This window comes from Herpailurus yagouaroundi, unplaced genomic scaffold (genome assembly GCF_014898765.1).
Source record: "Herpailurus yagouaroundi ecotype Mexico unplaced genomic scaffold, PumYag 28, whole genome shotgun sequence".
In the NCBI taxonomy this organism is placed as follows: domain Eukaryota; kingdom Metazoa; phylum Chordata; class Mammalia; order Carnivora; family Felidae; genus Herpailurus; species Herpailurus yagouaroundi.
In genome coordinates, this window is record NW_024412376.1 from 107,980,004 (window position 1) to 108,005,415 (window position 25,412).

General features: G+C 40.9%; 1 protein-coding gene and 1 pseudogene across 1 annotated transcript; one reads left to right on the top strand and one right to left on the bottom strand.

The window, feature by feature from the left end:
• The first annotated feature begins 740 nt into the window (after positions 1 to 740).
• On the top strand, positions 741 to 3,378 carry LOC121039386 (U1 small nuclear ribonucleoprotein C-like; annotated as a pseudogene).
• Positions 3,379 to 12,926: 9,548 nt separating this feature from the next.
• On the bottom strand, positions 12,927 to 25,406 carry AREG (amphiregulin). Its single transcript, XM_040481180.1, has 7 exons — positions 25,297 to 25,406; positions 22,698 to 23,308; positions 21,456 to 21,701; positions 18,656 to 18,857; positions 17,538 to 17,693; positions 14,887 to 14,986; positions 12,927 to 13,100 (listed from the first exon to the last, which is right to left on the bottom strand). Exons 2-6 carry the CDS (start codon positions 22,969 to 22,971, stop codon positions 14,893 to 14,895), a joined length of 972 nt encoding a protein of 323 aa, XP_040337114.1. The 5' UTR covers positions 22,972 to 23,308; positions 25,297 to 25,406; the 3' UTR covers positions 12,927 to 13,100; positions 14,887 to 14,892.
• Positions 25,407 to 25,412: the final 6 nt, after the last annotated feature.

The window sequence follows — 25,412 nt, forward strand, 5'->3', positions numbered from 1 at the left end:
TAACGGGGGTATTTAGGATGTGTTTGTCCAAAGTAGCTGTCAGGCACGTGCCACACAAGCATTATCTTCTCTCAGCGGAGGGGCCTGTACCTTTATAAATGAGGGAAACTGACATGTAGAAGGGAGAAATACAGAATCATACAGCAGGCTTGATCAGCAAGGGACACAAGTGGCCCTTGCAGTGAGCACATGACAGGACAGGACGAAGAGAGTGCCAATCAAATACCTGAGCGCTGGGCCCATGGTGGTCCAGCTCAGTCAGCTGCTTGGTCTCTGTGAAGTCCTCTGGGGACTGGAGTGACAGAGACAGCTGATTGAGGTTGAATTAGGTATTGTGTTTTCCTTGTCCCTAATTCATCTCTAATCAAATCTTGATCAGTTAAGATTCTCCCTGCTCACTCCTAGTTGAAGGCAACCTAGTGAGCCTCATTTTTAGTCCTTGTCCTTAGTCCTGAGATTATTGGCTCTAAAAGCGTCCATGGAATGAGTCGTGTCCTGGAAATAATCCTCAGGGGAACTCAGCAAGGTTGCCAAGGCAGTTAGTTGCAGGTGACCTGTGATTAAGAAAAGTGCCTGAAAATTAATGGGGCCACTGATTTCAGGTCATTCTTGGGATCCTAGAATCATTCAATCGATTAAATAGTTACTAGCCAAGGGCTGGCAGTAGTAAGACCTCTATGTTTACCGGATGGTATGGTAGAGAATTAGGAACCAGTGTCCTAGAATAAAGGCCCTTGCTCATGTCTCCTCCTCCTTTGTGGGTAAGGATCACAGAGGTACCTTAAGCTCATAGAGTGATTTGTTCTATTGCACCCTTGTTAATATTTCTGAGATGAAATAAGTATGTGTTACGTCTAATTGGGATGTGTATGGATGTACCTCTCTGTTCATGTTTATATATGAAAGCTAAACTCCTATAATATAAAACACTTGCCAAGAAATACCATATTTGTATATGCAACATGATGACTCTTAGGTTCATTCTGAGCATATATGTCCAGTTATTTTCTTAACAGCAAAGCATAACTTCCACCCAATCTTCAGCCTACAGAATGAGAATCTTAAGACTTTAGGTATTCTCCTTACCCGGAAAGAATATACACCAAATGATGGGGAAAGAGAAGCAAGGTGTGGGAAGAACTCACTGATTTCTACAGAACCTCAAAAGGCCTTTGTTCAGGGGGCGTGTGGGTGGCTCAGTCGGTTAGGGGGCCGACTTCAGCTCAGGTCATGATCTCACAGTCTGTGAGTTCGAGGCCTGCGTCAGGCTCCGCGCTAACAGCTCAGAGCCTGGAGACTGTTTTGGATTCTGTCTCCCTCTCTCTCTGCCCCACCCCTGCTCATGCTCTGTCTCTCTCTGTCTCAAAAATAAATAAAAACATTAAAAAAAATTTTTTTAAAAAGGTCTTTGTTTAGGCGGAAGCAGGATTCAAGTCGGCACTCCCTATCTTTGAATTAATTGTTTGTCCATCCCTGAAAGGTGCTTTGCACGTTTTCGGTACTACAAGGAAAGATTTCTTCATGCCTCCGGAGCCCGGCACCATGCTTATCCTGCCAATCTTTCTGCACTTATTTCCTCCTCCACTTCATCACCTTCTTGGTACTTGAAACTGCTAAACTCGTTTATTTTTTCCAACCGCCATTCCAGTCTCAGAAATTTCCTCCAACCACCCTCTTCCCATGCACGGAGAAACCTGTGTCTTCTGTTCCACCAAATATTCTTGTAATTTAGCAGGAGGGCTACGGATAGGATGAAGGGAGTTGTTATTTGCATACAAATAGAACTGGGGTTTAGCCTTTGAGACTACTAAACAAGCTTTGAGTACCTTGAAGCGTTTAAAAAAAAGAAAAAAAAAAGAAAAAGAAAAAGAAAAATCAAGGCACATAGGACCTGTTAATCCAGAGTTTCTTAATCCTGGCCCACAGACTCTTCCTCTTCGGTGGTTAATGAATGGGCTTCCAGGAATCTGTGGGGCCCCTGTAATTGGAAACCACAAACCAAGTATAAATGAGTGGGGAACAGTTTCATTTATGTTCAAAGGATTTTGTGATCCCAGAGGATCCTATAGTTAGACCCACAGCATAAAAAAAAAAAAAAAAAAAAAAATCAGCAAACTAGAATGGCTAGAGGTTTGGGGTTTCAATCACTGTCTCCTCCTATCTAGATTTCTGCTTTTCTCATAGAATGAATGCCACTTAACATTGAAAGAGACCATAATGGTCACTTAGTCCAACTTCTGCACACTACCCAGATTTCACTACTGTTCCCTATTCTCTACCGCCACAGATTCAGACACAGTTTTAGCTTAAATGATTTCCTAGACTGAGATCCAGAAATTCAGCGGCAGCAACGTCTACTGTTGGACAGTTTTCAGGGATTCCTTACTTGCGTTCAGCAAAGTCAACCCTTAAGGATTGGAACAATAGAGATACTGCATTTTCTCTCTAATAACTGCGTATGGGTATCCCCTGCTTTCCAAAAGTTTGATTTATACCACTTTGCTATTAGAAAGACCTACCTGTTTACACTGAGAGAAAGCTGGGAAGGATTTTCCCTGTTAGAGATAAAGGCAAAAAGGAAAAGTAGCAGTCATCATTTGTTTTGTAATGAGCCACAATGTAGAGGCAGAGCACATCCTGGGCGGTGAGAGCGGCCCCACTAAGCTCCTTCCCCCAACTACACTCAGCATCTCAGCATCCAGCCGCCATAGTTTTGAACTGTGTCTGTGAACATCTGGGCTTATCTTGATTTATTTTGTGCGTCTGTTAGATGTGTCCTAAGGTATTAGAGAAGCTTAAGAGAGGTGATTTTTGGAGTCTGGGAAACACACATTTTTCCATTTGGTGCACCATTTCCTGGAGGCATGGGATGGAGTGGCCAGCAGCCTGCAGAGCAACAGGCCTAAGTTTTATTGTGACCCTGCATCACATACTTCACCCACGTCTCTCCATCTGTGAGAAAGGCACACCGCACAAAGTGGTAGAAAACACAAAGAGAATGTGAACGACTACCAGAAACAGACGGAAGAGTAGGCTCAGAGTCTGACCTGACCAAACAACCACAGCATTTCAAAAAGGAAAGATCCCTTCTACTCCCTTCTCTCTTCTTCCTCCTGCAGGGGCAATGAACCCACCACCCCCAGTGTCCCTGTCCTCCTCACCCTGGTATGATACCAGCACCTCCCACGGGGAGTCCTTCCGTGATGCCAGTGATGGGCCCTCCTTCTCCTGTGATGATGCCAGGGGGCCCTGCTTCTGGAATGAGGGGCACCTATGGGAGGCCATGTGCCAATGACTCCTGGCATCCCAGTGATGTGACCTCCCGCCGGTCCCGTGATGGTGCCCACTCTGCCGGGAATGACTCAACAAGACACATAAGGAGAGACAGGAACATCTTTAATCCATTTTACTTCACCAGGAGATCATGGTGCTGTGACTCTGTTTTCTAACACCCTGACAGGGAAGTCTTGCTCCCCCTTCCTATCAAAGAGAGAATAGTTTTGGCAAGGAAGTAGTGGGACAGAAAAAAAAAAAAAAAAGCAACTTGTATTTGTATTGTGAAATATGAAAACCACACATTCAACTGTCTTAGTCACAAAATTTTTTTTTCCCATATAAATGAATGTTACTTGCTTCTTCAGTTTACGCCATTTGGGGTTAGGAAAGTTTTTATGGTAATGCTGTATTTCCGGATAGCAGGAGAAACCCATGATTCTATTTTTTTTACTGATAAGATTTAGGCACTTAACTGGAGTTACTATTTTCCCCAAATTCTCTGTCCTGCGGGCTGTCTTTCGCGTCCTTCCAACAGTTTCTTACTTCTCTCCACTGTCACGACCACCGCCCTAGCTCAAGTTACCTTTTTATCTCTGGCCTTCGCCCCAGTGAAAGTGTTGGCTCATGTTGATCTCTCTGCTTCTTCCCCGTTCGTCTCTGTTCCATTCTCCACGTAGCAATATGGTATGTTAATCAAAACGTGAGACTTTCCGCTTTTAAGTCAATCCATAGCTCTCCCTGATTCATAGATTCACACAAGAATCTAAACTCCAACGCCCCCCTGAAGGATCTGGCCCAGAATTACCACCCTCACTTTTTTCCATCACAGCACCTCCAGGGGCCACCTTCCCACATTAATTCTTGTCTTATTTACCAGGTGTCCCACTTTTCACTGCTCTTCGAAACGACTAAATGACGTGGCCTCAGTGAGGCCTCCCATTTGGTCTACAACACCCTCCCCCACACCCATAAGTTATAATGTAAACCTCATATTTATTACCTTCATTTATTTCTCAGCATTTTATGCACATTTTTTTTTTTTCTATTCCTTGTCGTGTTTTTGTTTTTGTTTTTTTGACCTCAGGTGCAGAGGTTTAAATTCAACACTTTTCTCAGACTTCCCGTTGTTTGATTCAGTTAATTCTCAATACCTTCCCTGCCATCTCTCTGCTCCCAGCACCCTTCCCTCACCCTTGTATTTTATGTGACCTTCTTATATTTAAAGTAAGTGTTACTTTTTTTTTTTTAAGTTTTTTTTTTTTTTCAACGTTTATTTATTTTTGGGACAGAGAGAGACAGAGCATGAACGGGAGAGGGGCAGAGAGAGAGAGGGAGACACAGAATCGGAAACAGGCTCCAGGCTCTGAGCCATCAGCCCAGAGCCCGACGCGGGGCTCGAACTCACGGACCGCGAGATCGTGACCTGGCTGAAGTCGGACGCTTAACCGACTGCGCCACCCAGGCGCCCCTAAAGTAAGTGTTACTTAATTAAAGCAATTTGTGACCTTTGTAAAATGTGTGTTAATTAACATAAGGAAATAAGAGTTGTCTTGGTTTATGTCTTAACCTGCTTCAACACCATTTTTTAAAATCTTAACATCTAAAAAAATACATTTGAGGGGTGCCCAGGTGGCTCAGTCGGTTGAGTGTCGGACTTCAGGTCATGATCTTGCGGTTCACGAGTTCGGGCTCTGTGCTGACAGCTCGGAGCCTGGAGCCTGCTTCGTGTCTCCTTCTCTCTCTTTCCCTCCCCCCCCTCACACTCTGTCTCTCTCTGTCACTCTCTCTCTCTCAAAAATAAATAAACATTAAAAAGATGTTTTTTAAATCTACTCAAATTACTATGAGTACGCCTACTTTGTTTCTAATGGTTGAACCATGTTTTCGAGTTTGTTCTCGCCCCATTTGACTTTTGTGGAATCCAGTAATGGAGACTTAGATCGCCTCTAATTCTCCACATCGTAAACAACACCACAACGAACATCCTCATGCAGGTCCCTCTGTGGGCCTCCGTGTCTCTGATATGGTCACCCTGGGTAATGGGGTGTATTTACCTTGAACTTGATCAAGCACCACCATAATTACAGTTCCAGGCCAACCTCCACTCAGTAATGTCTAAGGTTATCTACGCCTGCAAGCTTCTGCCAACATTAACTCTCTATTTTTGCAAATCTGACAGGTACAAAGTGATATCTGATTGTTTGGATGTGTTTTTCTGTCATTTCTAATATGTTCGAGCATCCTTTTATATGCAGGGCCATGATGTTTGAATGGACACTATGTACAGAAGAGTGCCCAAGCTAGAACGTGAGTGGGAGCTGAGATCCAAGCCATGCTCTGCGTGCCCTGGTAGGGAACTAGAGCTGTCCTCAGAAAGGGCTGACATTTGATAATTTTCACCAAAGCGACGTATGGGCTAGCACTAGTCCAGATCCCATACTTATTAGTCACTTAGGTTTCACATTCTGGGAATTCCTTGCTCATATCCTCTCCTCCCATTACGTTGAAGGTCTTGTAATTTCCTGTTAATTTTTAGTCATTACTTGTGTATTATAATCCCTTTTTGGTTTCAGACATTGTACATTTCTTCTACAATTCTGTCAACGGTCGAATTTGTCTATGACGTCCTTCTTTTAACAGAACTTCTGAAGTTTGACACAATCAAAAAACAGTTTTTCTTGTCATGTCTTTAAATTGTAGGATCTTGCTTTAATCCTTCCCCGACTTCAATTCACAAGTGTATTTTCCTGCATTATTTTGTGTTAACTTGATAGTGTTGCATTTCACGTTTAGATATTTAATCTTTGGTGGGATCTGCCTTTGACTGTGATGTAAGGTAATCTGATTTTAATTTTCTCCACATTCGAGGACCCCTTTTCTCTACAACATTTGTTAAGCAGTTCATTTTTTTCTTACTAATTTATAGTGCTGTTTTTATCACATGATTAGTCATCTCTGAACTCGCTAGTCTATTTGTTCATACTCATGTCCATGCTTATGCCAGAACCTCACTGTTTTGCATTTACTTTGTATAAAACCTCACTGTTTTACATTTACTTTGTATATGTCTTTATAAACAAGTCTTCGGTTTTGCTCTATTTGTTCAAAATTGCAGTTTTTCATGAAATTTTCCCAAGAAAATTTTAGAATATGATGTAGGAAGTTCCTCAAAATACCCAGCTGGAATTTTAATTAAGACTTCACTGAATTTAAAGAGTATTTGGGAAGAAAATTAACCTGTTTACATTCCGAAGTCTAAAAGAAGAGATTTTTCTCCATGACAGATTTTTTTTTGTTTTCTTTTAACAGATACCTAATTATTTCTTAAATGAAATACCATGTATTTATTGTTAATGCACAGATATCTTATAGTTTGCTAGCAATTGTGAATGCTATTTTATTTTTTTATTTTAATATTGAGATAATTCGTCATTGAAGAAGAATACTCTTCATTTTGGAATTTTACATTATGTCAATATCATGAAATTATCTTATAGATTGTAATAACTGGCATATTAATTCTATTGGTTATTCTAGGTAGACTACCATATTATTTGCAACAAGAAAAGATTTATTTCACTCCTATAAATTCTTACATTTCTTCTGTTTCTTTTCTTACAGATTTGGTCAGAATTATTGTACTATGTGAAGCAGTGGTTAGTGGTAGTGATGATGTGCATCCTTGTGTCAGATCTATAGATATGTGACTAAGTCTAAAATCTGTTGTAAGTTCGAGTATATATAGCTTTTACTAAGCTCAGGAAGCATTCTATTCCTAGTTCCAAAATTATTTTAAATTATAAGTAAATTTTGCATTTAAAAGCTTTCTCTGCCTTTAATTTTAAAAAAATGTTTTAACTATATGGGAATTAAGATAAAAGAAAAAAATTTTAAATGCTTTTTAACTGTCTTTTGTGTAAACTGCCTTTTGTTTTTTTTTATACCACAATAATAGATTTTCTGGTGCTGAACCATCCATGCATTCCTGACCCAAACTCTACTTTCATGATGCAATTTTTTGAATATACTTTTGAATTTTTATTTCTATGCTTATTTTTATGTCCTCTTTTTATTTCGATCAATTTTAACAGAGGCCTATCTTATTAGTATTTCCAAATAATAGCCTTTTGGTTTTGTTTTCCAATGATCTTTGTCATTTATTTCTGCCCTTATTTTAAATATCTCCTTCTTATCTTCCTTGGGTTTATTCTATTGGTCTTTTTCAAAATTTTGAGTTAAATGTTTAGATTAAGTTGTTTTCCTTTTAAGCTCTTCTTTTTTTCTGATAAATATATTTAAATATACAAATTGTCTACTCAGTACTATTTTAGCAGTGCCTCACAAATTTTGATGCAACATTTTAATTCAGTTCTAAGTATTTTATAATTTTTCTTAAACTAACTCAAGAGATCTTACATTATGTTAGGGTCTGGACATAGAGTAGTTTTCTTTTTTTCTGTCCTTTTAAAGTTCATTTTTAATTTTGTTTTTAAAGTTTATTTCTTTTTGAAAGAGAGACAGATGGAGGGCCAGCAGGGGAGGGGGCAGAGAGAGAGGGAAACACAGAATCTGAAACAGTCTCCAGGCTCCGAGCTGTCAGCACAGAGCCCAACATGGGGCTCGAACTCTGAACGGTGAGATCATGAACTGGGATCAAGATGTGTAACTGACTGAGCCACCTAGGAGCCCCTCACTTTAAAGTTTTCTAATTGCGTTGCATTATGATTCCATGACCAAGCTGCCAATGACCTCATCACCAGCATGTATACACATACACACCCAGAGAAATTTCTGACATAATTGCTCTCCGCAGAGAAATCCGAAAGAAGTTTGGGCTGTACTGTCTAAAGCATCACTATGCTTACAGTAGATGTTCAATAAATACTTACTAATGATTACACACAATATATATGTGTAATTTGAAGGATTAGAAATTAATGTGAGTGTATTTGCATCAGGTATTATTGAGTAATTATATCGATTTCTAAGCTATGGAGGAAAACCAGTATCATTGCTTTAGTTATAACACATAAGGGTCAAATCTATCAAACAAAGTGAATTATTAATTACTAATAGAATTATTATCTAGTTTGGCACCATCTAAATCTTTTACTTTGCCATTCCCCTTTTGTGGTTAACTCTGCAAATGCTTTTCCTTAGCACTTATGAGATGTTGCTTTTTAGTCATCGATACCTGCCTGGTACATAATTTAGTTTAATAATTATTTGTAATTGTTTATTGAATGAATGACAAAGTAGCCAAGAAATAAGAACTAAACTGTTCCACAATAAATCAGCCATTTTATCTTATTTTTTAAAAATTTTAAATGTTTTTACTTATTTTTGAGAGAGAGGGGGTGGGGAGGCGCGACCAGGGCGAGGGGCAGAAAGAGAGGGAGGCACAGAATCCAAAGCAGGCTCCAGGCTCCGACCTGTCAGCCCAGAGCCCGATACAGGGCTTGAACCCATCAACAGTGAGATCATGACCTGAGCTAAAGTCAGACACTTAACAGACTGAGCCACCCAGGTGTCCCAGCAAGAAACCAGCCGTTTTAGCAGATGAGTACCGTGTCCCCTCTATAAAACCCTAAGTCATTTCTGTTTCTCAGTATATCAGTCCTACCTACAGCCCACCTGTATCTCACTACCTGAGGCCTTCCTTTGACCACTGGAGTTCATTTTGCCTACACACGAGGCTGGCCAGAAGTTCCAGGGAATTAATCTTCCCCACCCCAGAAACAACTCCTAGCCAATTATTTTGAAATTTATAAATACAATTTACATATAAATATTCCAGCTTTCTTCTCCCATGGGTAGGCTAACTCTGTGGTGCATGGTGCAAGGGAGGGTATAGCCTGGAAAGTTTTGTGAAGGCAGCACAGATAAAAGTGTCATCTGAGGGGCGCCTGGGTGGCGCAGTCGGTTAAGCGTCCGACTTCAGCCAGGTCACGATCTCGCGGTCCGTGAGTTCGAGCCCCGCGTCGGGCTCTGGGCTGATGGCTCAGAGCCTGGAGCCTGTTTCCGCTTCTGTGTCTCCCTCTCTCTCTGCCCCTCCCCCATTCATGCTCTGTCTCTCTCTGTTCCAAAAATAAATAAACGTTGAAAAAAAAAATTAAAAAAAAAAAAAGTGTCATCTGAGTCTTCAAGAAATAAACCAGATTTCTTACAAATGGTAGTTAAAACCACACTAAATTAGTATGCAGTTTAGACCTAAACTGAACTTTACTATAGGAGAAGTAGTAGAGGAAGGGAGTTTAAATGGGTCAGCTTTGAAGCCAGAACACGTGACTCTATCATTAACTAGCTGTGTGACCATAGACAAATTACTTAATCTCTCTGAGCCTTTTTTTAAAAATGCTTTTATTTATTTTTCAGAGAAAGTGAGCGAGAGCACGAGCAGGGGAGGGGCAGAGAGAGAAGGAGACACAGAATCAGAAGTAGGCTCCAGGCTCAGAGCTGTCAGCACAGAGCCCAATGCGGGGCTCAAACCCACAAACCATGAGATCATGACCTGAGCTGAAGTTGGATGGCTTAACCTACTGAGCCACTCAGGTGCCCCTGAGTTTTGTTTTGTTTTTGTTTTTGTTTTTTTTTAACATTTATTTTTGAGAAAAAGAGACAGAGCATGAGCAGGGGAAGAACAGAGAGAGAGGGAGACACAGAATCCGAAGCAGGTTCCAGGCTCTGAGTTGTCAGCACAGATCCCAATGTGGGGATACAACTCATGAACTGTGAGATCATGATCTGAGCCAATGTTGGATGGTTGACTGACTGAGCCACCCAGGTGCCCCTTTTTTAATTTTTTAAAAGATTTTATTTTAAGGAATCTCTAAGCCCAACACAGGTCTCGAACTCACAACCCTGAGATCAAGAGTTGCATGCATCATTGACTGAGCCAGCCAGGTGCCCCTGAGCCTAGCATAACTTATCTATAAAATGTATTTACTTTTTGAAAGAAATTATGAGGATTCGATGAGTGACTATGTGTAAAGCACTCAGAATGATCTGTGGGATAACTATGTACTCAATAAATTTAAGATTATTATTTCTGTCATGAAAGTAAGGTTTTGTTTTTCTACTCCACTACAATGGTTTAATAAACTTTTTGTTTTAAGGGCTAGAAAAGTACATGGGATAGCAGGCAAATGCCTAGAACCTTCACAATGGCTATAGTTGCCTGGCTTTTCCCTACAAGTGTGTGGTCACAGCTGGGGAGACTTGTTAATACAAATATATTTTCTTTGGACTCATTATAACCTCCTTTGGTAATCTTGGGCACTTCCGTGGCTTCAGTTATCATATATATATATATATATATATATATATATATATATACTTGACCACTCCCAATATGTAATTCTTCCACTCACTGAACTTCAGATTTGTAGAGCTAGCTGCTTAGTAGATATCTCTTGGAATCTCTAACCCAACAGATACAAAACTGAACCCATTATCACACATGCAGACTTTTCCCATTCACAAGTTCAATCTCAGATGTGAAGCAAGGCCTAGGGTTGATTCAGTTGACTAATTGGCTGGGCTGGTCCTTATTTCCCCATAAATCCATTACAAATTAGAAAGGATAGTCTTTACAAAATAAAGAAGAGCCATTCTTCAGTCAAGGATAAATAAAAAGCCATGCTTCCCATCTAGAATATTCAATAAACTGGTTCAAGATATTCCCTACCATCTGCCTAGCCACCAAAGCCAAGAACTTGAAGGCCATCATAGATTTCTTCTCTTCCCTATCTCATTACCCACAGTCGTTTTCTCTTCTTATTTCTTATTTTATTTTTGTTTTGAGAGAGAGAGCACAAGTGAGGGAGATGGGGAGAGGGGGAAAGGGAGCCAGATTAAGAGTCAGAGGCTCAACCCACTTGAGCCACCCAGGTGCCCCTCCCTCCATAGTCTTTTTATAATAAATCATTTTTAATCTATTAACAAATCTTCAAATACATGTTGTTTTTTTCTTTCCCCAATTTATCTTCTCGGCTTCAGGTGTTCATTCAACTGCTTCCAAGCCAGTCTCTTGACCTTTGGCTTTGGTTCAAGTCCCTCCCCCACCTGGTTGCCTGATAACCTAATTGGAACGCAAATCTGATCAAGTTTCTACCCTTGACCGACTGGCTTGAGTGATTCCTCTGGCCTGCAGTATACTTACAGGTCCTAGGTGACCCTGCCCTCACTGCTTCCTTTACAGCCTCTGTTGACCTCACACTTTCGGTTTCAGTAATACTGAACTATTTTATGTATTTTCTCTTTCAGGTCATATTGTCTCATGACCTGGTAAGCTGGGTTGTGCCTATAGTGACCGCCACATAACTCCCACTCATCCTTCAAGAATAATCTCAGCTAGCAACTCTCTAGAAAGTCCTCCTTGACTCATTCAGGCCAGGCTAGGTGACAGCTTCCTGGACTCCCATGGATCCCCAGTACACACGTCACCCAATTATTTATTGCACTGTATTGACAAGACATACTCCCTCCCACCAACTGGCTGGCAAATGTCTCAAAGTCAGGGCTTTTCTGTCTTGTATCTGTAGCACTATACTTGAATCATCCCTAGTCTTTCATGAATGAGGTTGAGGAAAATGTGTCCTGAAGATGTTCAAGCAGAGATGAATCAGAGGTTCTCAACACTGGCTGCATATAGGAAACATCTGGAGAACTTTTAAAAATACAGCTATCAATGACCCACACCAGTCCATTTAAATAGGAAACTCTGGGACGGGGGCCTGGGCATGGAGACATCCAAAACTCATGTGATAATGCGCAGGTTGAGCTGGGAACCAGTGGGTTAGGTGATCAGTGGACAAGGATTTGGAAAGAAATTCTCTAGAGAGAAATGAAAGTGTTTCTGCTCTAGGCACCTTTCATTCATGAATTTCTGTGGGATGATTGCTGGAATTATACAAAGTTCCTCAAAATGTGCCCCGTACATTATAAAGGTTGGTTCATTTTGCTTTGTGTGCAGGTAACTTAGTTGGCCAGTCAGGAACCAAAGTCTGGGTCATTCCAAGGAATTCATGTTCTTGAAGGAGCACTCACCACAAATGCACATGTATTTGTTTAAAATTAAAAAAAAAAAAAAATAGTAGCCATGGGAGGAAAAGGAGGAATGGGTGTTAGTGCTTTATAGATTCATGTCATGATATTAGAGAAAGAAGGTCTCTTAATATGTCCTGATTCTTTTGAGGTGCCTCATTTGTAATCTTGACACTTATTCTTGTCTGTGATGATGATCATGGTCGGGCAGTGGATTTTCTTTCTTTTCTAATATCTGTGTCTACTGTGACAGAGAGGGAGGACTACATGTTGATTTTATAAGTTTTTAAATGACCAGGACTTGGAGTAAGTTCTACACAGAATAAGAAAGGCTAGTTTAAGATATTAGTATTTGTAGGAGGACTAAATGACTCTAGTTAATTTTTCCATGAAGAGTGCTTTCTAAGAAAAGAAGTAAGTTTTGAAGGTTACAACGGAAGGAGCTTTCAAAATGATCGCCTAAGTGTTAGAAAAATACCCTACAGCCTTGCAGTCTCAAAACTAATATTCAAACTCTCAATCTCTTTGCTTAAAAAAGTTTAATAAGCTGTAAAATAAATACACTTCCATTAAATATTAAATAAATTATTTACAACTTGAAAAAATACTTTTTATCTCCATGCATCTTTATGTACAGAAATAAGACTTAGCATAAAAAGTGGCAATTGAAAGTTTAAAACCATCAGAACGAAAACGTTCTGTTTTCTTATGATCCACCGAAAAGAGGAGCCAGCTCATCACTCGTGGTTGTGACTTGGCAGTGACTCCGATCCGATACCCTGTTTCAAAAATACAATAAAATATTAGAGAGAAGCTCTATTTCATTAGGGCTTTAAGAAAACACCCAAAAAAATCAGGAATCAGAATTTCTGTCCATTTAGAATGTGTTGTGAAAAATGCTAAGAGCTTTGCAGAGACAGACTATCACTTGGACTTGAATTCCTCTTTCACACCTGCTTTGGTTATGGGCCCACTTAGGTGGAGGATTACATACACTGAAGCCTGTTTCATCAAATTCTGCTTGATGAAAAACAACAACACTCATGGGAATTAGTTTTCCTAACCAAATCTGTGCAGTGGACATAATTAAAAAGAAAGATGAAGTGGCACAGTATATTTGTGATATACAGTTAATTTGGGATAATTAGTACCAAGGGCATAATAACAGTAGCTACCAGTTAATAGCTGCCACTACGTGCCAGGCCAGCATATTCCTTTTCCAAAAATCATTTCAGACCTCCTTTGAGAGATCTCAGTTGCACTAAAGGACCAAAAAGCTCCCTTTATTCATGTTGGTGGTCTTAGCTTAAGACCAACACAATAATAAATTCTGCTGTGCTAAGTACTGAGTACAGCCTTGGTTGGCATAGATAATCAGCCACTTCATGAGTTACTGAGCTAGCATACTAATTCGGTAATAGGCTCAGAACATAATACTTGTGCTTAACCAACGCGAAACAGTGCTTCTCCATGCATCTGCAGTGTTCACTAGAAAGGGAAATACTGGATTTAGTAGATTTAGGCTTTGGTTTAGGAATATGCACATCTAAATGGCATCTCAAGTGATTCTTAAGCCCATGAAGGTCAAGTATCGATGGTTTAAGGATGTGACATCCTTCCTGAATGTCTGAGGAAACGGAGTTCTTCCTTCTGACCAATTTTAAATGTGTCCTTGATCTCTTTGCCTGCTCTTTCTCTGGAAGTTTGCTTCCTCAGCTGTCCACTTTAGCTATTAATAAAACATTCCTCTCTATAGCTCCTTACCTTTCCTACAACATGCTAAACTCTGCCTCTTTCCAAAAAAAAAAAAAACAAAAAAACAAAAAAACACAACAACTTATAAACAAGAACTATAATATATCTTAACCAAGGTATATTTCAAATTTGTACCCTCTGCCCCCTTCTGACTTCCTTTCTTTAAAAGGATATTCATCCTGTTCCCGCCACTGTCTCATGTTTGTGGTCACAACCATATGCCTTGGCTCTCCACCATATGAGTTCAACCTATCATTCCAACCTTCTCTCCAACACCCATCTGAATTAGGCCATTTTTCACAAGTGGTCTCAGGTGACCTCGTCCATCTCACAGTATGAATCTTCCTCTCCCTTCATAATTGCTTGTCCCAATCTCATCAGTCTTTAGAGGCTCACTTCCAATGCCTACATATAGCGTCCTGTCCTGCTCCCTACACACATCCCATGGCACTTTCTCTCCTTCACTGGAAACTCTTCATATTCCTTTCATATGACATAATTTACTGCCCCTGGCATTCTGGTTCCTTACACTATATTCTATCTACTAAACACTAACTGCGTTGAAAAGAGGATCTGTGTCTACCTCATCTTTACATCTGTTATGATACTAGGACATAGTCTTTTCTCACTATTGAACCTATCTCATGCTCAAAAACTAAGGCTTTCATGTAGCCAATGTTCACAGTGTATCCATAATTGAGGACACTTACTTTCCTCACTTTTCTTGAGATAACAAATGCTGTATTTTTCAAAATTATAGGATATGATTTAAAGTTGTCTTTTAAAACCCAAACCTGAACCATTCATTACCTTCCGTTATGCTATGGCATGTACATTTCCATTTTCTTGACGAAGTTTCTTTCGTTCTTCAGCTTCTCCTTCATATTCCCTGAAGTATCGTTTTCGAAGCCTTCAGAGAACAAGATATTCTATGGTCATCAAAGTTCTATTCATCTCCGTATTGACTGGGGTTTTCGTGAGTACAGGGAGTTCCTTTCTGCGAGTCCTCATGGACCATTACACTGTATTCTACACCAAACCAAAACTTAAACCCAGCTCTAGAATATTTTATAACTGTTCTTTTTAAGGGGATGTTCATGGTGACTTTATATAAACGTATTCCCAGTTAAGTAATCCCAGGGATTTAAGTAGATATGCCCTGAGACACAAACTTTCAAAAGGCATGGAACACATTGTATGTGTTTTGTTTTGTTTTGTTTTGTTTTTTTAATGGCTGACACATGATATCAGGTTAGTTTCAGAGGTATAACATAATGATTCGACAAGTCTATACATTATGCTAGTCTCCCCACAATTGTAGCTACCATCTGTCACCATGCAACACTATTACAATAGGGACTATATTCCCTATACTGTGCCTTTCATTCCCATGACTTATTCATCCCATAGCTGCAAGACTGTATCTCCCACTCCCCTTCACCCATTTTGCCCATGTCCCCACTCCTTCCCCTCTGGCAACCACCAGTTTGCTCTCTGTATTTATGGGTCTATTTCTGCTTTTTGTTTGTTTATTCATTTGTTTGGTTTTTCAGATTCCGCACGTAAGTGAAATGATCTTGTCTTTCTTTGTGAAATCAATTTGTCTTTGTCTGACTTTCACTCAGCATTATACCCCTAAGTCCATTCACGTTGTTTCGAATGGCAAGATCTCATTCTTTTTTCATCAACACTTAGCACAGTTGCCATGTGTTAACTGGAGGAGGAAAAAGATGGTGTAGTTTTACCACGAAAGGACTTTACACTTGTACAAACTAATTGAAATGGTTAGAGTTTTTCCAAACAAGTTGGGTTCTCTTGATTTCTAAATATAATAAATACTTCCTTTTAGTTTTATTTATTGTTACTTTCTGTTAAAATTCAATTGTTTAAAACAGTCTTGGTGCTGTACAAGAAATTCTATTTTTGGTAGGTCTTTAGTCCACCCACTAAATGTTCCTACTAAAATCACAAAAACTTTGACGTGATGTTTGGGAAAAAAATTCAACTACGGAAAAACAGCAAAATGTGGCTTGGGCTAGTGTTTGCTATATGTTCCAAACACAAGAATATAGGAGAAAAGTCACTGCTTGGTTTTAGGAGTGCCAACGTGACAAAAGTCTTTCCACACTTTTCCAAAGGATTATTAAATATTTCAACCTGAACGATCCACGTTTAAATAATTATTTCAAAACATCTTTCCTATCTGGCTATTTTTTCCCTTCTATCCTTCTATGTCAAACAATAATGATTCGTCTGAGAATATTTTTCCTGAACACGTTTGCATATCTGGCTTGAGGTGCTAACAGATCAAAATAATTTCCAGGGTGTGCAAAACAAAATGAAATCACACATCAAACTCTATGTGCATCATAAAACAGTTTTTTTTTATGTGTCTTTTTGTCATTATCTGATCTGCATCTTAAATAATAGTAAACAACGGCAGAAGATAACTCCTTGTTTCCTGAATGGCAGGAGTGGTAGATCATGCACACAGTCCAGTTGTTAAAGTAATTTACCAAGGCCTAAAATTAGAATAATGAGTCTATTGCTTTTCCCAAGCTCTAGTAGCACATGAGTCATTATAGAGCCATTCACGCCCTCCCCCAACTTCCTTAAGTCACTGACTTCTGTTTGACAGACAATGCCATTTTGACATACCCACCAGTGCCTACCAGGAACAGTCTACTTCTAACATTCGTTGGTCATGAAGTGTGATGATGTTATTATGAGCACAGGGCAGATACTGCAGGAGTAGAACAGTAACAGAATTGTCCCTGCTTCCTACGCCCTGCCCCTCCGGAGGAAATTTTTCTTTCTTTCCTTTCTTTCTTCTCTTTCCCTTTCTTCCTTTCTTTCTCCTTCTTTCTTTCCCTCTTTCTTCTTTCATAATTGAGTTCCCATATTACCTTTAACAATTACAAATAGGCGCACGTCCTATGTAAATCAGTACCGTGCTAGGACATTTCTAACTCCAAATTCTGCGTTTTAACAGAAACAGATGTATCTTTTCTGGGCTCCTGGTTTGAAGCTCTTTGTGAGTTTTCGTGCCAAAGCAGGATCTCTGACAACCTACTGTGAACCAGAACCAGGCTTTCATTAGACTCTGGGAAGCTTCCTTAAGCTTAAAGATATTCACAGTGGCTATCAACAGTCTGAGATTAGGAAGTAGCCATGAGTGGAAACAAGACATGAAACACAACCACCTGCTTTTAAGTTCAAAATACTTCTAAGCTTTTTGAAAAATAGCTTTACATATGAAGTTTCAATGGTGGCCGAAGTAATATATATTTTGACCTAATTCTATGATCTTTGTCAGTGAAGTGTAAAGCTATGACCAAGGATCACATGTCACCAATAGAATAATTCATCTAAAATGGGATACAGTACTTTGTGACGGCATACTGAAAATAAACCAACCCGGCATTATTTTATTAGGAATCTTTAAGTTATGCCGTACTTACTGGATTGTGATAACAACAGCAATCGCTGTGAAGCTCACGGCAGACACAAAGGCAGCTATGGCGGCTAAAGCGATTTTTGATAAATCACTGTCAACCATGCTGTGAGTCTTCATGGACTTTTCCCCACACCGTTCACCAAAGTAATCGTGATGACATCTGGAAACAACCCACATCCAAAAATTATAATAATAACTGAAAGCATTCTATTTTAGCATTTAATTGTAACACTCAAAAAAAAAAAAAAAGCCATGCCATCTATTTGTGTTTAAAAATCAGGAGACAGAATGCATTCAAGCCAAAGATCTATTAGTGTAAGAACAAGCTGAGATTAGTTTGGGTGTGATATTCCAAGAAGACACACCTTTTCATTCTTTGTGCTCCTTGTATGACCACCTGATGAGTTCTGTCACTTGTGATACTTGTGATGCAGCTAATACATCCCACTATCATTTAATGTGTCAGTAGCTTTTGAGAGGAGGGAGTATAGAGCATTATGTGAAGAGTACCTTTAGGTCCTCTTTTAAAAAAAAAAAGTTTTGCAAACCTTTTGTATATTTTTGCATGGTTTGTTTCGTATATTATAAAACCGGGGGTCAGCAAACTGTAGCCAGTGGATCAAATCTGGCCATTCGTCGGGTTTTTTTTTTACAGTGTGTAAGCCAAGGATGGTTATTACACCATTTTTAAATGGTTACATTTTAGTTGGAAGCACATACATAACCTCGACCAAAGAAGCCTAAATTATTTGCCAGCCTGGTCCTTTAAGAAAAAGTTTACGGGGGCACCTGGGTGCCTCAGTCGGTTGAGCATCCGACTTCAGCTCAGGACATGATCTCACAGTTCATGGGTTCGAGCCTCACATCGGGCTCTGTGCTGACAGCTCGGAGCCTGGAGCCTGCTTCGGATTCTGTGTCTCCCTCTCTCTCTGCCCCTCCCCCACTCATGCTCTGTCTCTCTCTCTCTCTCTATCTCTGTCAAAAATAAATAAACATTAAAAAAAAAAAAGAAAAGAAAATGTTTGCAGACCCTTGACACTAGAGAAATAAATGGTTTTCTGCATCTAGGAGTTTCAGGCCTAGTGTTATAAATAGATTTCTTTTTAATTTAGGAAAACTTACTTGCATGTTACTGCTCCCAGGTTCTCTATATATTTGCATTCTCCATGAATACAGAAATTTTGAAATTCTGCATCACACGGATTTTTCTTCTTTCTGTTTTTTCTATTTTTTCCATTTTTGCCTCCTTTTTTCTTTCTTTTGGGTTTATCTGAAGTCTTTTCACTTTCTGTCTTGTTTTTCATGGGCTTAACTACCTGTTCAACTGAAAAAAAAAATAGATACGATTTATTGACAGCAGTCTCTCTTCATCTTGCATATCATTTTGGAGACATGGAGAAAGAAGTCCTAGCAGTGAGAGCTCATGGGCATGATAACCCTATTTTTCTCATTATTTAACCCAAATTCATATATAATAACTGGTTAAAGAGAATATCTGAATGGTGTGGCGCTTGAAAATCTGAACCTCCTTGTTATTTTATAAGCTTAGAAACATATTTTGAATTTATTTGTACCAGTATTATTACTATTGTTAATAGTATGTACCTGTCTAAAAAAAATGAGGAAATATCTTGCACATTTCTTGAATTTCTTATACATACCAAGTTCTTGTTAAGGAGCATTAATTTGATTAAACTCAGATCACGGTTGAGTGTATTGTTATCCAGATGCTATAGATGAGGAAACTGAAGTTGAATGAAAACAAGTTATATGCCCTGGGACATGCAGCTAGAGAATGACAATGCTGGGGTATCAAAACCTGTCATTCCCCCCTGTCCTATGTTTTCTCTTGGATAGGTCAAGGTTACGGACTAAACTGGTGCTTTAGTGTATCTATTGATTTTATATATGCATCTCGGTCTTGTGCTCATTATCATAGTTGGGAATTACTGTGTATCACTTGAAGATGGAAAAAACGGAGAATTATATATTAGAATTAATCAATTTTCTCCAACTCCCAGATTACGACAGATTATAATTATTCATTCCATGGGGCTCATTTCTGTGGTCAATCTATTTGAAAAATAGGAATCTAGAAATATTTGTACCTGATGCTTCTGAGAGTCAGTCATCTTAACTCTTTTGATCTACAGAAACATTCGTTCAGTGTTATTGCTATACAGGGCATAGTTTTCCCACATACTAAATATGGGAGGGAGGAGTGTTCATGTTGGAGCTGTGTGTTTTGTTATACTAGTACCTGAATAGGCTTATCTAAGCAAGTATTTAGCAAACAGAGCCCAGTGAAAAGAGGAAGATACCATAATGTCATAATACCATTAGTCATAATGGTCCTGCATAATGTCCCATTAAATAGAAAACATTAGAAATATAGGGAAGGGTATCAGAGATAGAACCCTGTGATCAAGGAAGCGACAAATAAATATGAGGATTTTAGCAGGTTATTATGACATTAATAATAGTCAAATTAGGAGCAATGCTTAACCGGTTATGCAATTTTTATATTGAAAATTTGGTGATAAATAAGCAACACAAATTAGAATAAGTCCTCTAAAAGAAAACACTTTAAATGAGTATTACTGCATGTTATCAGATACATTGCAAATTGTAGACAGAGACAAATCGTCACCACGCTGAAGTGCTGCAACAGACAGCAACCCCAGGGGTTCAGCAGCCTTTCAAAGGAGCTCACCCATCAGTTTCCCTGTATTTCACAAGGCACTAGTCAGTTTCACTGCTAACAGTTTATTTGGCCTTTTGAAACTTAACGACTTGAAACATCTTTAAGAGAACAGTTTCTCCTCTTATCCTTCCAAAAAGAAATATAAATGAACCTCTTCCCCACCTCACATAAAAGCACAAGTTATTGAACAAGCAGTAAAGTCGAGCGTTCCCTAAAGCTTTTTCCACTTGTTGCTTAACCCAGTCACTCTCCCTGTGGTATATCACCTGCTGTCCCTTCACCAGGTCTGCAAGGCAGACAGAGGGGCAGAAGTCAGGGAAACTAAGGTCAGGAGAGACGGGGCATTATGTTCTGCCTCCATATTGGATGTCTCTAGGATATTTAGATTTAGTGATGACCTCATCTGTCCTGAAACTCCAAAGTAATATGAGGGTAATGAACAATACTTAACCTCGTACTTTGGTACTCTCATTTTAAGCAGATGCTCTTTTTTAAAGATCAGATAACAGCAAAAGGGAACAAAACTATGGGTCACTATTATTTAACTAACACATGGAATCCGGGGCTAAATCATGATTTTTGGCAATTTGAAATCCATGCATAGTTGTTCTTTAGTATTTCCAGAAGGTTATATTATTATTCTTGTCATGTTTTAGAAACACTTGTTTTTCAACACCTGGGGTACTTAAAAGCTAAAGTCCAACCCCACTAAAGTCCTTCCCCACTACTTTGTTCTGTTCCCTTATTTGTGTTAAAATGCAGGTGTTTAGGGAATTTTTGTACGGGGAGTAGACACAGAAGCTGACGACTGGTTGATGTCTATGTCTGTCTCTCAGCATGGAGGCTTTGTGGCCCAATGGGAAAGAGCATCGGATCACCATCAAACACTGGAGTTCTCATCCTGGCTCAACTGCTTGCTGGCCGTGGAAGCTTGGGCAAAACCACCTTCTCCAGTTATCATCTTTGTAAAATGCTAACAATTCCTACTTGTAAAGTAGACTTAATAGACATTGACCATTTTTAGAGCTCCAGACATATCAGATGTACCCACACACAGCTCCTTCCATCTCAGGTGGTAGCTCCCCCAAGGCATATGCAGCACATGTACACGCCAAGAAAACCACTCCGAGAGCCAGGGAATGGCTCTTCGTTTGAAGCAGCTTTGCCCATACAAACACACATCTTCTAGGCTATGTTTTCGCCTTATCCTCCACTCACCTCGGACTGAATCATCTACAATATAGCCAGATACTTGTGGTTCGTTATCATACTCTTCTGCATAATCATAGTCGATCCCCGAGGACAGTTCCCTACTAGAAGGCGTTTCACTCACAGGGGAAATCTCCCTTCCTGAGGACCCATTTCTTGGGGTAACCTCAAATCCATCGGCACTGTGGTCCCCAGAAAATGGTTCCCCTTTCCCAGAGGAGGTGTCGTTGGCAGCTGATCCAGCAGCATAATGGGCTGTGGGAGAAAGAACAACGGGCGAAAAGAAAAGGTAGAGCAGAGTGAGTGCCTTTCTCACCAGTCAGCTGGGTTCAGGAGAAATGTTTATCTTCTGATATCAAAGCTGTTATTGCACATGTGCTATTGTTTGGGATTGAGTCACTTATGAAAGCATCTTCACATTCTGCCAACAAGCAAACTCAGCTGCTCCAATTTACAGAGCTGCTTTCATCGAGGTTTTCTTTTCCACAGACGGTCTCCATCACCTTCCACACCAAATAATGCTGCCAAATAGGCAAGTTCGTCTAATTACTGAACAGGTAATGTCTGTAGAGTCCCATCACCTCACACGCCAAATGCGTTTGTGTTTGCTAGAATGACCCACTTGAACGGATGGGTTCTAGATATAAATATCAGACTCTCTTAACACGTGTTCATATTTTTAAAAAGGTGACATACATAACTGTAAAACAACATAAATGCTATTTGATAGTAAGGACTCTTCCTGTCATCGTTTCATTATTCTTGTTCCTACCTAGGGAAGAACCTGGGGGGGGGGGGGGCAGGTGAGATTTGGGGGCCTAAAGTTTCAGGCCCCTGGTTTATCTAAAGGAGCAACAGGGTGGTGCTTTTACTTCTCCCTGGGAGGGCCTCTAGGAAGGTAAAGGTACAATCACTAGACAGAGGAGATGGAGATTTTAGGCAGGAGTCAGCGCTCCGCGTCCAGGACTTAACTACTCTAAGATCTGCGGAAATCGCTTCACCTTTCTGGACTCGGTTTCTTTTTCTGTAAAAGGCAGAATTTGGAGCACAGGATCTCTGAGGTCTCCTCCAGCTGGACTAAAGTAAAAAATTCGGGAACTCTCCGGCACCCTCTTCCTGACCTGGGACGTCAGAGGCACCTGCCCGCGTTTCTCCTCCTCCCCGGCAGTAACCTTGGAGAGGGCGCTGCCGTGGACGCCTCCCGCCGTGGGAGAAGCGCAGGCCGGCAGTTCGGAGCCGGGATGCCCTCACCTGAGCCCAGGATCAGGAGCGACAGCACCACGGGCGCCGGCGACAGCAGCGGGGCTCTCATTGGTCCCTCGGCGCGGCGGCGGCGTCGCGGTCTCTGGGGCAACTCGGCCGGGAGTCGCGGCTGGAACAGGAGGTGGTGGAAGAGAGAGCGGACAGGAGGGAGTGTGCGGCCGTGCTCGCCGCCCGGCCGGGCTCGGGCGCTGGACGAGCGCCTACAGCTCGCCTCGGGATCCCTCGGTTCCGACTCGGGCGCGGGCAAAAGGTGTGCGAACATTCCGGAGGCGCGGCGCGCACCTGCGGCTTTATAGGCCGGGCGGGGACCCGGGCCAGGCCCGTGACGTCACGGCCTCCGCTGTGGGTGGAGGAGGGCGGCTGCGCCACAAGAGGTTACTACCCCAAAACCACACGCGGATGGCAGGCGCCCCACCTCCCCGGAGCGTGGAGAGCCACCGGGAGGAAATGGAAATTAAACCCTAGCTGCGAGCTGAGAACACGCCCGCTCCACATTCGACGGTGGGAGTAGAGTTGGAGAGCTGGTAGCTGACAGTCAAAAGTCCCACTTTCTCAAACCACCTGAAGAACCTCCGTGTAGACTTTGGTTGGTCTTAATACTACAAGTGACAGGGATTGATTAGAAGAGTTCCCTGTTACGATGTAGAAGTACTTTAAGACCAAGAGTGACTTAGCAAGGAGAGGCTGATGTCCTTTAACAGGGATTATGAAGTTCGTGAAACGGCTAGAGAGAGCGCCCCCTAATGAGGAGCGGCTTTATTTATGATGGGCCCTTATCCGGACCGCGAGCCCTTTCTTCCCCACTGCTGGAAAGCGGCCAGAATTTCAAATCGTCTCCCCTCCCATTTGTCTGTGTCCCAAGGTCCTTATCAAAATGAGGATTTATTGACCATCTATCATTGCCAAACTATAACCGCTTAAAAGATGACCTGCACCGTCTCAGTCAGTAACCTTGCTGGTTAAGAATCATTTTCCCCTGTTTTACAAGGAGGACTTGACACCCCTGGTTATGGCAGAAACCAGATGGATTTAAGGTCCTCTGACTCTAAAATCTCTCTCCACTCTGATAAAGGAATTTGGAGTAAACCGATCTTTGGAAAGAGAGCTTCTGGGAAGAACAATACTTGGTCCTAAGGAATAACCCCTGCTGGGAGGGTATTGACGTTTAAATGAAGGGGGTGCCCAAGTCTGTGCACCACAAATCCCAGGATAAAACCACCGGCTTTGAGGAAGCCCAGTTAGAGTCTGGTAGGGCAGTTAATCCCAACAAGAAGGAAAAATGAAGAGGATGGGAGCTGCTCAATTCGAGTAACTTTGATGGAGACACAGCTCCAGAACTGGATTTTCCTTGACTTGAAAAAAAAAAAGAAAGCATCATTCTCCCTCTCTCTAACTGGTTCCTTGTCTTAAAGATACGTATCTCTTCCAGTGCAACAGCCCTTTTTGGAGTGTGGATCACAGTACATCTATCCTAATTCTGGGAAACTTTTGTAAAGCTACTTACTTTTTAATGGCATATGGAGGTCGTGGGCTAAATAATACCATACATTTAGCAGGATGAAATAAACAGTCGTGACTCATGCCTTCCCTTCAAGTCAACATTTGCTGAGAGTATATTTGTTGTCATCTGCTTGTTTTATTTTTTTATGTGGGGGGGGGGGGGGCGGGGTGGAGGCAGTAAAGAGAGCGATTCACTGATCACCGTTCCCTGCTCTCCAGAAGCTCAGTGTAGTGCGGGCCGGAAAAGTAATTCTGTTATGTCAGATGATAAGAAGGATTTGGACTGCCATGGAAAACAAGGATGCAGTTTAGTTTTGCTCCCCCGCTTAATGTCCTTACCAGCAGAAAGCTTAAATGGAAAGAACACCTCTGACACAGTATGCCCCAAAATGGAAAAAAAGACCAGGAAGACGGCACTGCCCATCCCAGGGTGAAGCAGGGACTTGCACCGTCATCTTTGTGGCTGGAGGAGAAGATTCTGATTCAGACAGATTCACAGCCTTGCCCGCAGATTTCAAAAGATGGCAGGGATTTTGTTCAGACTATGGCGCTGGTCTCCTCTCAGGCTTCGCTTTTGTTCTGGTCCCATTGTTCCCTTTACCTTACTCTTTCTTCTCAAGTGAGAGGAAGGCAAGTTGTGTGCTTGCGTCATCAGAAATGGTTCACTTTGAAGGGAAGTGAGTTCTTTACACCGGAAATTGCTTAGTCTTTTTACAACTGGAAATGTGGAGGGTGACGATTTCCGTTGGTATGGGATGGAACATAGAATTATAGGGGCAGATTGCTAGTGCTTAGTATGAGCTGTAAATTCACACCAGTTGGGTAATCATGTACAAATTCCACCACAAACTAAACCACCTAATATTTGAAAGACTCGGGTTCCTCATCTGAAAATAGAAATAAAGCTACCGATCTGCTGTTAAGCAGATCAAATGAGATAAGATAACCTATGCAAGCAACACAAAACCTGGCAAATGCCGAGTGCTCAATACATGGCAACTATTATTATTAGCCTTGGCATTATGATAGGTACATTCTATTAATCACATTGAAGAACCAAGTGACTCTTATAAATGGAGCTACTCACAGAGGAAGTGAAATAATCTTCAGTATTTTCAAGCCCATGAACTTTGTACCTACTTCCCATTAACTCTAACCATTTTGAACATTTTATGGTTCATCATCGGGTACCATGGGGCGTCA

Excerpts from the sequence above, each read along its gene's own strand:
- AREG (XM_040481180.1), bottom strand. The coding sequence starts at position 22,971 with ATGTTCGCACACCTTTTGCCCGCGCCCGAGTCGGAACCGAGGGATCCC. Across the intron at positions 17,694-18,655 it reads CTGGGAGCAGTAACATGCAA|ATGTCATCACGATTACTTTG; the intron begins GTAAGTTTTCCT and ends GGTTGTTTCCAG. Across the intron at positions 14,987-17,537 it reads GCTGTTGTTATCACAATCCA|GCTTCGAAAACGATACTTCA; the intron begins GTAAGTACGGCA and ends TGTTCTCTGAAG.